The sequence below is a fragment of the Theobroma umbraticum genome, unplaced genomic scaffold (assembly GCF_002168275.2).
Source record: "Theobroma umbraticum cultivar Fairchild unplaced genomic scaffold, ASM216827v3 scaffold_86.0, whole genome shotgun sequence".
NCBI classification, from domain to species: Eukaryota; Viridiplantae; Streptophyta; class Magnoliopsida; order Malvales; family Malvaceae; genus Theobroma; species Theobroma umbraticum.
Window position 1 is genome coordinate 4,283,066 of NW_018397263.1, and position 12,479 is coordinate 4,295,544.

The 12,479-nt window shown below is 33.3% G+C and overlaps 2 protein-coding genes across 3 annotated transcripts; one reads left to right on the forward strand and one right to left on the reverse strand.

Annotated features, from left to right (window-relative positions):
* The first annotated feature begins 1,698 nt into the window (after positions 1 to 1,698).
* Positions 1,699 to 5,780, forward strand: LOC110420450 (uncharacterized). Its single transcript, XM_021433765.1, has 5 exons — positions 1,699 to 2,155; positions 2,593 to 2,728; positions 2,827 to 3,552; positions 3,900 to 4,098; positions 5,068 to 5,780. The coding sequence occupies exons 1-5, from the start codon at positions 2,079 to 2,081 to the stop codon at positions 5,091 to 5,093; spliced, it is 1,164 nt and encodes a 387-aa protein (XP_021289440.1). The 5' UTR covers positions 1,699 to 2,078; the 3' UTR covers positions 5,094 to 5,780.
* A 141-nt stretch (positions 5,781 to 5,921) lies between these two features.
* On the reverse strand, positions 5,922 to 12,183 carry LOC110420880 (Iron-sulfur cluster biosynthesis family protein). 2 transcript variants are annotated; one of them, XM_021434270.2, is made up of 14 exons: positions 11,685 to 12,183; positions 10,821 to 10,928; positions 10,620 to 10,720; positions 10,441 to 10,521; positions 10,166 to 10,241; positions 9,999 to 10,064; positions 9,773 to 9,862; positions 9,051 to 9,116; positions 8,673 to 8,815; positions 8,483 to 8,569; positions 8,334 to 8,397; positions 7,501 to 7,644; positions 6,738 to 6,910; positions 5,922 to 6,398 (listed from the first exon to the last, which is right to left on the reverse strand). In XM_021434270.2, exons 1-13 carry the CDS (start codon positions 12,072 to 12,074, stop codon positions 6,767 to 6,769), a joined length of 1,560 nt encoding a protein of 519 aa, XP_021289945.1. In that variant the 5' UTR covers positions 12,075 to 12,183; the 3' UTR covers positions 5,922 to 6,398; positions 6,738 to 6,766. The 2 variants fall into 2 exon arrangements, with proteins under 2 accessions (XP_021289945.1, XP_021289944.1); XM_021434269.2 differs by having other exon boundaries at positions 5,922 to 6,341; positions 11,685 to 12,182.
* Positions 12,184 to 12,479: the final 296 nt, after the last annotated feature.

Below are 12,479 nucleotides of genomic sequence, written 5' to 3' on the forward strand. Positions count from 1 at the left end.
ACTTCCTCTTATTAGGCTTGGACTGAGGTAAACAGTAGCTTTCAGTTGCTGCTTCTTGTCTGCATATCTTCTTTTGCTTTAAAGTCAAGAATGTTGGGTTTCATTACTGAATTCAATAAGGATGTTTAGTCTATGCACTTTGCAAGAATGATTGGTGAGTGGAGTCTGAATCTCACTCTTTTTCTGTTCTGGCATGAGTTTGATCAGTTCTCTTGCAAAATTAAGAGCTGAAAAGTTAGTATTGACCTGTAAAGCTTACTCAAAGCCCACATAGATATCAATCTTTGGATATAATTTCATAAATTGCCTCAGCCAGGAAGCAATCTCTCTGTAAATATGCTTTGATGATTGCCTTCATGAAGTTGTCTATGTGTTCTTGCCTTAAGGAAGACAAAGGCTGTCAAGTTTAAAAAATTAGATATGTGCTTATAAATCTTTTGACCTATTTTTATTTTCAAGTAAGAGAGTTGGGAGCAAACATTTCTCACCTTCATATCACTAGTATTTAATATTTATTTTTTTATAAATTAATTAATATTTCAAATGGATATAATTAAAATCTTTTACTATTTATCTAAAACTTATTTAATACTATTATGCTTAAGAAAAATAATTATTTTTAATAGAAATAGTTAAATTGGATAAATTTTATTAATATTTATGATAAAGAAAGTCATTTGATATAATTAAAATTTATTTATATTTACAAATTAAAAGAATTTTTTTAATATTCATAAAAAATATTTAAATATAAATTTAGAAATATAATAAGCAAATATAATCATTTTCGTCAATCAAAATTTTTTTTTCAATACTTGTAATTTTATTTATGTTAGTATTAGTTGTCACGCACAACGCACATGAATATTTATTTTTTTAGCTTTATTGCTAAATATAAAATAAAAACATTTTAAAATGTAAACTTCAATATATAAATATATAATTGAAAAATTATAATATAAATATATAAATTATTTAATACTATTAAAATTAATAAGTATATTTTTCAATAAATGTCATTCAATGAAATTAAAATTTTTATTTATAAATTAGGTAAATTTTATTAATATTTACAATAAAAAATATTTACAAAAATTCAACAATAAAATAAATAAATATGTCCAGTTTCATCGAGCAAAAATTTTACCAATATTCATATATATATATATATATATCATATTATTGTATTGTATTAATATAATTTTGTGATAGTAAAGAAGAAAAAGATGAGGGTGACATCCGTCAAATCCATGTGAATAAAGTTGTAAGAACGTGCCTATTTCCCGTGATATTCCTTTGAATTTCAATAAATGTTTGAGTAGCAATTACAGTCAATAGCCTTTTTTTTTTATTTTGTAAAAAAAAATTGAATTTTATTCTTTTTAAGATGAAAAGTATATTAATTAATGAATAAATGTTCGAATCTACAACTAATAGGTTTTGATTAACTGAATTTCTATATATATATATATATGTAAGTGTTAGGTAAAATAGTTTAATTTTAGTTTGATTAAGTAAAAAGTAAGGGGTTAACAAAGATTGTTTAAACCAACTAATTTGTTGGACGGTAAAAGAGACAAAAGGAAAACAAAATGCTAATTCTTGATGAAATTTGAACCAAAAAGGCAGAAAAGACGAAAAACGCCTTTACATCAAGATAGTAGCCTTCTTCTTTTCTCTTTCATTGCTTGCCCCAAACTTTTCCTGTAAAATCTACAGCTTAATAACCTGTTATTATTAATAATATGCAATACCAATTCATCGCTTATCAAAAGGAAAAAAAAAAAAAGATCGCCATTTTCTCTGCAACCCTAAAACCCTAATAAACTCTTAATTTACAGCCGAAAAGAAGTAAATAAACTCACATGTATCTCTATATAACTTGAAATTCCACTTTCAAATTCATTCGATTTTCATTGAAAGAAAAATACCCTTTTCCATTTTTCTTTCATTTATTTCCTCGATCATTGCTTAGAGTTCATTTTGTCGTTGATTCCTATTTGTTTGGAAAGCGAAAGTTTTTGATTTTTAAATTTCTACCACGTTTATATCATTTTGGTTGTGATCATATAAAGAAAATGGGATCGAGCTTGCTTCAATGGGAATCCGACCCTCTGTTCTCAGCAGCCGAAGTTGTTCAAGATTCAGCTGACAGGTTTTTTTCTTTTTAACACCCATTTTGAAGGTTTTCATTTTTATTGTTTTCCTGGTAAAAACCTTTCTTATTTTTTTTTTATTGTGGAATTTGGTTTCTGTCGCAAAGTCGCTAATGCTTATATGAAGTCATCTATAAAAATTTATAAAAATTAGTTAGATGCGGACTTTACAATGTAAATAATCTTTAGGATTTTTTTTATTGGGGTAATGGTGGCTGAATAAGTAAATGCTGGTTTAGTGAGTTTGGTTTTTGGTTCTTACAAAGTTTGCCATCGTTGTTTGTACTGAATTGAAATTAAGCTACTTTAAAAGACTTTTTTATGCTTTTAAAATGGCCTAGTTTTCTGCTATTGGATTATGTGGGGAGTGATTTACTGTGCTGAGGGATATTCTTATGAAAGTTCAAAACTAATGATTTTGATATAATATTTTCAGGATGGAATCCATTTTTCGCCTTCTTTGGCATGATCAAAGTCTTGTTCAAAGCGATCATTCTGACCCGAAGCTGCTTACCTCGATTGAGTATCATAGGCGTGATCTTGTTACCATACTTGAAACAGCAAAATGGCAGGTACTCATTCATGTTTATTCTTTATTTTTATATTCTTTTCGCAACTTTTTTTTTCCCAGTTTCTTCAATTAGCTAATTTTATTCTTTGCTTTAATTAGTTGGAAGATTTTGAGCAAGCAGTTAGCTCATCAGCTAGGATGGACCAGTCACACGCTAGGGAGGATGTGATTTCCCGACATAAGCAGTTTATTAGAGCCATTAGCGAACAGATAAATCATGTTGAGAAGAGCTTGGAGAAAATGTCAATGGGAAATTCCATGAAAAACTCTGAGTGGGGAAACTTGAATAAACAAGATAGAGATGGTTTGGCATTATTTCTTTCAGGGGGAAATCATGATGAACACAATCACCGTTATGACTTCGATGATAGTGACATCTTGAAAAGATTTCTTGAACCAGCCACAGCTTCTTGCTCAACAGATGCTGGAATTGTTGGGAATGAATGTGGAGAAATTGAAGAAGTGACTACAAATGGTGTTGCCTATGGTAGCCATTATTATGATTCTATGGAGGAGAACAATTTAGGGAAAGTGGGTTCTCATTATTCTATAAAATTGGGTCTGGATGCAGTGGATTCTTTCCAAGAGAGTTCCCGTAACAGGAATGCTGAAGATGGAAGTTGGGATTTAGAAGCTAGTGAAGTCAAACCTAAGAGTTTCTTCCATGAGAATAAGTTGAGAGGTTCTTCAAGCAGTCCCTTTAGGTTCTTCAATAATCTATGGGCTGCATATAGGAGTAGGGTTCCTAGCAATTATACAAAGCGTTTGAAAGATGGAGAAGAAGAGCATTCCCCATTATACATTGATGCTTCTCGTGCAACACAGGTATGTTTCATTACCCATGCTAATGCTTTAATCCATCTTATCATTAGTCTTTGGAATTCATGCTGGTGGTTTTCTAAGGTAAACAGTAGTCAAGATCTGGCAAAGTAGTTAGCTCGGGATTCTGATACTAGCCTTGAGCAAAATTGAGTTCTTAACCTCAAAAGTTTATAAAACTTGAAGAACAACCAAAATTTTGAACAATCTGCTCTGTGGTTTTGGCCCTATTTTCTTTGACATGCCTTCAATTGCTAAGCAACACAGGGAAGAATAATGATCAATTCCTGTATAGCACAGAGCCTTCTTGCTTTGGTCAATCACCTCATATTATGGTCTGTATCTCATAACAGGTTCAGTGTATTGGACTAAGGTCAGCACCTGGAGACCATGGTCTCCAGGGATTACATGGGTTTCTTGTAAAGGTCATGCACCTGAGAAGGACGCTTGGGACATGTAATGCCAGATGTGAGAGATTTTCATATCCTGTCAAAGTTAATCGACGATCTGTACAAATGATACTGACAATAGTATTTGCCTGCACACTTTTAGGTAAGCTCATGATTTGTATGTACAACCTTCTGCTAATTATTTTTACTCTTCTTATTACTACTAAATTCAAATGATCTATTTTTCTGATGGATTTTAGATCCTTGAATGTTACCTACATTTTTAACTTGTTAAGCATTCTCTCTGTAAAACCCATTTCATACTTGTTTGTCCGATTACCTTTGAATGCTCAAACATAGTACAGTGCTGTGGACTGGAGATTATGTGACTGGTCATCTGATGAATAGAGACCAAGCCATAAGTGTGTTTTCTGATGATGTTATCTTTGGGAACCTTAATTTTCATACAGCAGATAAATGGAAAGGGATGTCTTATTTTTTTTTTCTTTGAAAGGCATACAAAATGAATTTATTACATAGGAGGTAGATTCATGAGACCATAAGGACATCTCCTTTTAATTTAAGCTTTTTGCTCTGTTTGTTTGATTTGAAAAGGGAACATTCATATAGGGTTCCTTTTAATTGTAGTTAGCTGGTTTCACTGGATCTAACCGCTCTCATGCTTAAACACGTAGAGAGAAGAATTTCTGAAAGAAGAAGTGCTTATATATGGAGTTGTTAGCTAATGTAGATGGGTAGTCTCTGGTTAAAAGTTATTTAAAAATCAAGATTCAAGTTCAATCTAAAAGAAGTTAACCTTGAAGGAAAATAATCCTGCCAAGCTGTATGACATTACGAATTTCATTTTAAGCTTCCAAAAAAAGGTACATGTTTTAATATGTAAATTCCATGGAGAACTTTCAGCAAAATCAAATTGTTTATTACTGGTTGAATTCCTTACGAAAGTCTTTAGGATGCTAGTATAGTTAGCAAGGCTATCATGACTTGGTTTCCATTTACATCTTGTTAATTTGTACATTATGATAGAAATATGCATATTTGACTTTGTTTTTAACATTTATGGCCCAGCAGGAGAAAAACTAATTTTTATCCTACAATGCAATTCATGCAGGCATATTGGTATTCTGTGTCACTTGAAAATGGCCGCTTGCAGTTTGATAGAAACTTCAATTGGGGTGCCCAAAGTGGGTGGAAGCAATATTTTCTCTCACCTTCTGCCCCTTAATCATGTGGTTATGACGACTGAGGACTATGTGTTGTTTGTGCCTGTTGAAATTCTCCACTCTGGGTTGTTTCTTGTAACAATTATTGAGCATATAATCATTGATCATGAGCAAAACCCTCTACCTGCTTGCAAACCCCTCTGGGAAATATTCCATTGAGTTGATCGTTCCTAAAGGTTTCATGTTGAATTGCTATATATTGGCTGTCTGTGATGGGTTTTCAGGAAGTGTCGCTGTGCAGATTACTTGCTCTGCTCCTGTAGCAAGCTGACTATCACAAAGTAACATTCGAATTTGGTAGCCAAGCCTGGAGATTTGCTACCTGTAATAGAAAAACTGGCTATACCATGTACCCTAGTGCAACAGACCTGTGAAATTTATTCAGTATTTTGTGCGGCCTGTCTCTGATATTACAGGTCTACTGCAGTCAATGGTCAGTTGTACATTATCATCTGCTTAATGGTTCCTATATCATCATTCATCTTTCAAAGCCACCTCAAACTCTAATTATGGTTACTGTTGAATTTTGTTGATCAGTGGATGCCTTGTCCGCTTCTCCACTCTTTTCTTTTTATTGGATTTCTTTTGACACTGTTATCGTACTGACATGGGCCATGAAGATTTTAAAATTTACAAATGAAATTAGTGGATAATATTTGAAAAGGGTTTTCCCAGGTTTTTTAAATTACAATTTTTCATTATAATGCCAATTTAAGGATTATATTTGATGCACTGGTAGTAATAAAGCATATAATTGAGAACTGACTCATGATTTTATTTTTACATCCTATATCAATGTGTACAATTAAGTCCAAAAATGTTCTCTTGACACCTAATAGATAGCAATCCACTGCTCCTCTAGTCTCAACACTACAAAAGGATCATTTGCAGTTTATACTACATATTTTCCATTTTAAGAAAATGAAACCAAATGGAGAAGAGGATTTGAATTCACAATGCTGACCTTTGGTAAATCTATAATGAGACATATTTTTGAAGTTCCTAAGCAAAGGGTGAAAGGTTGCAGAGTCAATCTATATTTCTACCCCTCATTGCTATTCCAGGCGGCACTGAGGTAGGATTGCTGATTCTCTTTTGTAGAATTGCCTCTTCCATCAATGGTATATCCACAGTTTCGGAGTGTCAGGTTCCATGTCAAGCACTGCATACAATGATGCTTTGGTAAGAGTGGCACAAACTTGAGCTGCCGAAGCTACAACTAAATATGGAAAGAAATAGGTAAAAATATATAGCAAAAATTTTACATTATTGACACCTAGAAAACTCCTTAGAGATCTAAGATACACACATCTGATAGAAACTCTATCAGAATAGTAGCCCGGGTTTTAGACTAATATTGAAACTAACTTTTGTCACCAAGAGACGTTTCTCCTATGGTTGAGGTTCATGATTCAGACTTTTAAAAGTTCAAAATGAAGTTTATGCTCCAGCCATGTCTGTTTATGGCTGATGCATATATACATATATATATATATATATATATATATATAGAGAGAGAGAGAGAGAGAGAGAGGAGGGGGAGGAGGGGGGCGCTTACCATGTAAGCATATTCCATATGGCCTCTTCTTATTCTGACTTCTCAATCTCTCGGAATCTTCTATCCCAATCTCGTCCCTCGTAATCTTGCTCAACCAAGTCTCTGTCAGTACTATACACAATGCGATCCGGTCCTATTACTGTTTTTTGTGCCATATCTCGAGCACTTAGTAGCTGACATATTATACAGAGAAGAAATAAAGATATTATTCCATGAGAATAGATTCACCTATGTGATCTTCTACAAGAAAAATTGGATATTCAACTTCAAAATAAAATGATATCATTATACCAACTATAACATCATTAATTAAAATTAATTTCATCGGACAAAAAGATTTCAAATATACAAAGGGAAAAATTATAAAAGGTAATATTCCTGCATTGCATATTTGTGAAGTCTCAGGGACCCCAACTCCCACTTATTTTCTTACGACAGAGGAGGCCAGAAGCACAGAGAACTGCAATATAGCATGCAAAAATTGCATACTGGTGATCCACCAGCGTTGGAATAATATATGAAGATAAATCAGAAAAGAATTGCAAATGAGATTATCAATCATTACATCGATAGATGTTTGTATCTTAAAAATGATTCAACTTTCATTACAATGTTAAAATGTTTAAAAATGCATAATTACCTTTTGAAGAATAGAAGAGGTACTGAGCATAAAGCTATTTACTCAAATGGAGAATTATGAACAACAACTACAATTATCAGAAACTACATGCAAAAATCAAACTGCAGGTGCTAAGATGGCTACCTTCCGCCTCAGTGAAAGATCAGGCAATTCAAGTGCTCGTGCAAACTGCTCTCTTACTCGGTTTCTCTTCTCTATATCAGTATTCCTTTGACGAATGATGAACCACCGAACCAAAGGAATTGCAAAGAAAGAACCAGCATAGATCTGCAAACAATTGTTATGTATAAATTTTGAGAAAGCAAAGCTGAATAATATTTCATTCTGAGCATGGGAAAGAAACCTGAATTTTTAATATTCTATAGCTGTAATGAATGAATAATGCTTAATAAAAAACTGGTAAAAATAATCGAGCCAATGATACTTCATTTCCTAAAGCATGGGAAACAAGTCATGGAAGAACACAAGACAATTTTTTCTACTTTCACATGCCAAAACTCAAAAAAAATAAAAGGCAACTCTAAGATCTAATCTACACTTACATGCTGCATAAGTAGCAACTCAACTTCAAACAACATAAGTATGTGTGCAGGTCTGAGATAATAAACAGGTATATTAATAGGTAGGACAGATATCAGGTCCTCCCAACATGAAACATAAAAAAGACAGAGACCAAGGTGCACATGCACGGACAGAAATATAAAGCTGAGGTGTGTGTAACATTATAGAGATTCTGGGATCCTGTCATGTTAGGATATGTAAAACCTGTCGTGTCCGAAGCATTTCCTCCAACAAGAACACAACATGGTTAAACAGAGGAAGGGGACTTGTCCATGCATCATAATGGACATCTCATTCGAGGACAAAATGTAAAATCATAATGACCTCATACTAATCGTTAAAATTTTGCTGTTCAAACAACCAATCTATTTAAGAAGAGAAACATAACATCTTACCTGAAGTAGAGGGAAAATGTCTGTGACAAATTTAATAAATCCACTTGGTGTAACAGCAGAATCTCTTCAAATAAAAATAAGAGCAAAGCCATTAGAGAGATAGAAAGTAAGAAGCACTAACTGAAAGTAATACTGAAAGAGGACTGTACTTTAACATAGCTCCAAGAATGATAACTCCAAAGAGGTTAATCCCACCCAAACCTAAGACCATTGCTCTCTCTGACGAGCTTGTTTTACTGCAAAGCAAATGCTTACCAATAAAATGAAACTCAATAAATAGAACGGTTCCTACCAAATAAATGCAGAACATAAAACACACACACTCAGAAGAAGAAGAACCTGAATTGCCACTTCTTCTCCCTGAAAAATTTCTCAATTCCCCCAACCCAATCACTCCATCTTCTTCCTACATATTCCTTCCTTCCACTCCTCTGAGAAGAAGCTGTACGTTGCAGAGATGGAAATCTGTAGAGGATATTTCCCTACACAAATAGTTTTGTAACTTATGAGGTTGGGCACTCATCTTGCAAGAAATAAAACATGTGATGACATACAGTCTTGATCTCAGAATACTGATCAAATATTGGTCCCTCATGTCAAACTCATAAATTTTAAAGTTGTTACATTTTACGGTGACAATAGATGCAATTCTTTGTAGTCCACACACACACATCCACATTATATATACATATATGCATATACATTTTTTCCACATACCTCTTCATCTATTTCTGGCTGACCATCAAACCGCAGAAGAACAGGTAAGACATACGATTCATCACTCTAGAACCGACAAGAAAAAAAAAAGTCAAATAACTTAACAAGAAACACAAACAACATGGATGCAGGGTACGAACTAATTAGTAATTGATTGACAGGCTCAAATGATATGAAATAACGAAAAGTCACAACTAAAAAGAATTTTCAACATGGACAATTTGAAGTATTCTCCAACAAGTTATAAACATATTGTTAAAGAAAAAGCAAAAACAAGAATCAAATATAATGGTTGTGAAGATTTCTAAATAGAACCTTAAGGAAACACTTATCATTTGTGGACTACCTGACCGTGAATTACTTATGATAGCAAAGAAGTAACCATTAAATATATGACCAGGGTCAGAACACTATTGATTCAAAGGATCTGTGATGTACAAAATGCAGAAATAAATATGGAGATACAATAAGCCGGAACTACAATGCACATAAAAGAAAACATCTGAGATCTAATAAGTTTATTCATTAAATTTTTTTAGTTGGTGCAATTATGAACCAAGAATAGTTGTATCTTTCTAATCAATTTGAGAAATAAATCAAAACTTGTGAGATCTTGAGAGCAAATATTTCAAATTCAAGGCCAAAAATATATACTGGTTTTCAGAACAATTTGCAACAACAAATTACAAGCCAATTAGATTAGCATTAATACACGATCATACCATTGCTCCATTTGCAGTCTGTATATCAAGATATGGAGCAAGTTCTTCAGCTGTGACAACACCACCATTAGAAGCTATGTATTGCCCAATCTGCAATTTTGGATAGTAATGGGTGACACTTTGTAAAGGGAGAAATCAAACAATAAATAATCTGTATAACTACTTTCAGTAAGTTGAAATAATATTTTGCCCGCATACACCAATGAACTTAGTGCTCAAGTATTACCAACTTCCATCTTTCTTCTTCAATTCCTTGATTTGGATCACCATCTCCAAACACAAAAGAGAAAACCTAAAAACAAACTTGCAAATTAAATTAACTTTCTTCCTCTGAAGCACAAAGTAACTGAGCAAAGCCATACATGATTCAAATATTTTATTTTCAGATCTTACAGATTCAATAAAGTTCATCTTCTCATCATCGTCGGTTCGTAGCCGCCGCCTCCTATAATAATACGGATCCCAGTACCTTAAATAAAATTAAATTAAAGGAGGTTATGTAAGTGTTTGAACATGTGAAAATGGGAATACAAGCCTACGTTATCCTCCTTATATGCTCCTTACGAACATCATCTAGTCCGCCAGATGAGTGAAAATTCTCAACCATAATTTAACACCCCTTTACAGTTCTAAAACTGCTGGAATTATTAACAATATAAAACTATTACCAGAACAAATCAGTTGGACTGAAGTAGAAGGTGAATCCTGTATCATATGATCTGCCTCGTCTTCCTCGATTGTCTTCATCACTGATAGCAGATCACAATGTCAACATCTTGCTCTCAACAACCACAGGTGTAGAATAATATTATTGCAATAATTTCAAAATGTAAAGCTCAGTGGATACCTTCTACTAGTGATAAGGGCAATAATTGTTGTATAAACAAGAACAATTGAAGCTATAAGTGCTGTCCCAAAGGAAACTCTAACTAAATACTCAAGTGCAGCCTGCCAAGCAAGGAAAAGACTAGGTTATTTGCCCAAATTGTACAACATCAATAATTTTCCCCTGACCACTCCAAAAAAAAAAAATGTAATGAATATTTACCTTTGCTTTATCAACCCAGGGTTCAAATCTTATCCTAAGTGACTTGGCAGCAAGCTTTGCACGATAATCCTTCGGAAAGACATAAAGGACATCACCTTCATCCGAAACCTGTTAAACCCATCTTGAAAACAATGACACTCACGAATCAACAACTTCAAAGATCCTAGAAATAGAACTAGTAATACTAGAATAAGTCCCAAAGAAACAACACGGTACTCCTCATACAAAGATCAGTAAAGGCTGACCAAGAGAATAAGTCAATAACACTGGTTGGCTCTAGTTTACTTCACCAAAGAGAAAAAAAAAATCCAATATGACGATCGACGGCATATACCTTTGTTTTATTTTTTTGAAAAGGATAGACAGCATATACTTATCCAGGAAAAAAAAAAGTAGATTGCAGCTAGAGTTATAGAAATGAACCGTTAGAAGTCCAACTAAACCATGTGCTTCATTTCAGTATCTGTTAGTTAATCTAGTAATAAAAATTGCAATTACTCTTTTGACTGTTCAAATCATAACCATCTAAGAAAACTCCCTTGAGTTCAATAATCAACAATAAGTAGCGTTTAAGTGTAGCAATCGAAATACATTGACTGAAATTATTGTACTCCACATCACTTCCAGACTACATCTACATTCCATTTCTGTCTCGAATAAACACAAAAAGCAACCTTTTTATACGCGCAAATTATGTTAACTCAGATGAAGTTGTTCAATTTACTATCTACTTCGGCATTTCAGTTTCTCAAACCAACAAAGCTTTTTTAAAATTTTCTAGTGCTTCAGTTCCAATAGTAGTTAACCCTAACATAGATCAAACTTTTTGAACTTAAATGAAATAAAAAATTTAAAATAAAATACCTCCAAGAAGCCATTAGTATCAGAAGCGAGTGCTTGAAGAGCCTTTTGAGCTTGATTCAAGTTCAGCCCAGCTTTACTGGAAACATCTCCAATGGTAACCCTCCCACCAAACGAATCAACGGCCTCCATTGCTCGTTTTCTTACATCAGACGGTAATTTGTCGGTCTCCACCACACCTCCAGGCCTAATCGAGTTGCTTCCGACATCAAGACTTGCCTTTACGACCGGAAATGAAACCCTGGGTCTGAAAAAATTCCCGGATTTTCTCGGGAAAGTTGGGGAAGAAGTTAGTGTTTGGGTTCCCGGGAAAAATTCGAGAGAAACTGAGGGCTTTGTTGTGAAGAGGCGGGACTTGGGAGATAGAGTGAGGCAGGTAGAAATTGAGGCCATTTTTTTAATTTTATATTTTATTTATTTTTAGAAGAATTTTTAGAGTTTTTTCTGAGCTCTGGCCATGGAGGAGTTGGTTTAGAAAAAATGTGGTAAGCTTGGCGAAGGACAGGAGAGAGATAGAAAGCGGGAGGATTATGTTACTGGATTGACTTTTTTACCCTTCGCGATATTTTAGATTGATGGGCTGCCTGACTTTTAAAAATTAATTTAATCTTTTTTAAAATAATTCCTGATTTATTCATAAAATTTTAAATATTTAATATTTTTTTATATTTTTATTTTATATCAAATAATTTTTAAAATAATACTTTTTATTTTATGTTCATTACTGTTAACGTGAAAATAACATAAAAAATAAAATATCTCGTGGTTATGACATTATATCATATAAACATATTTAAT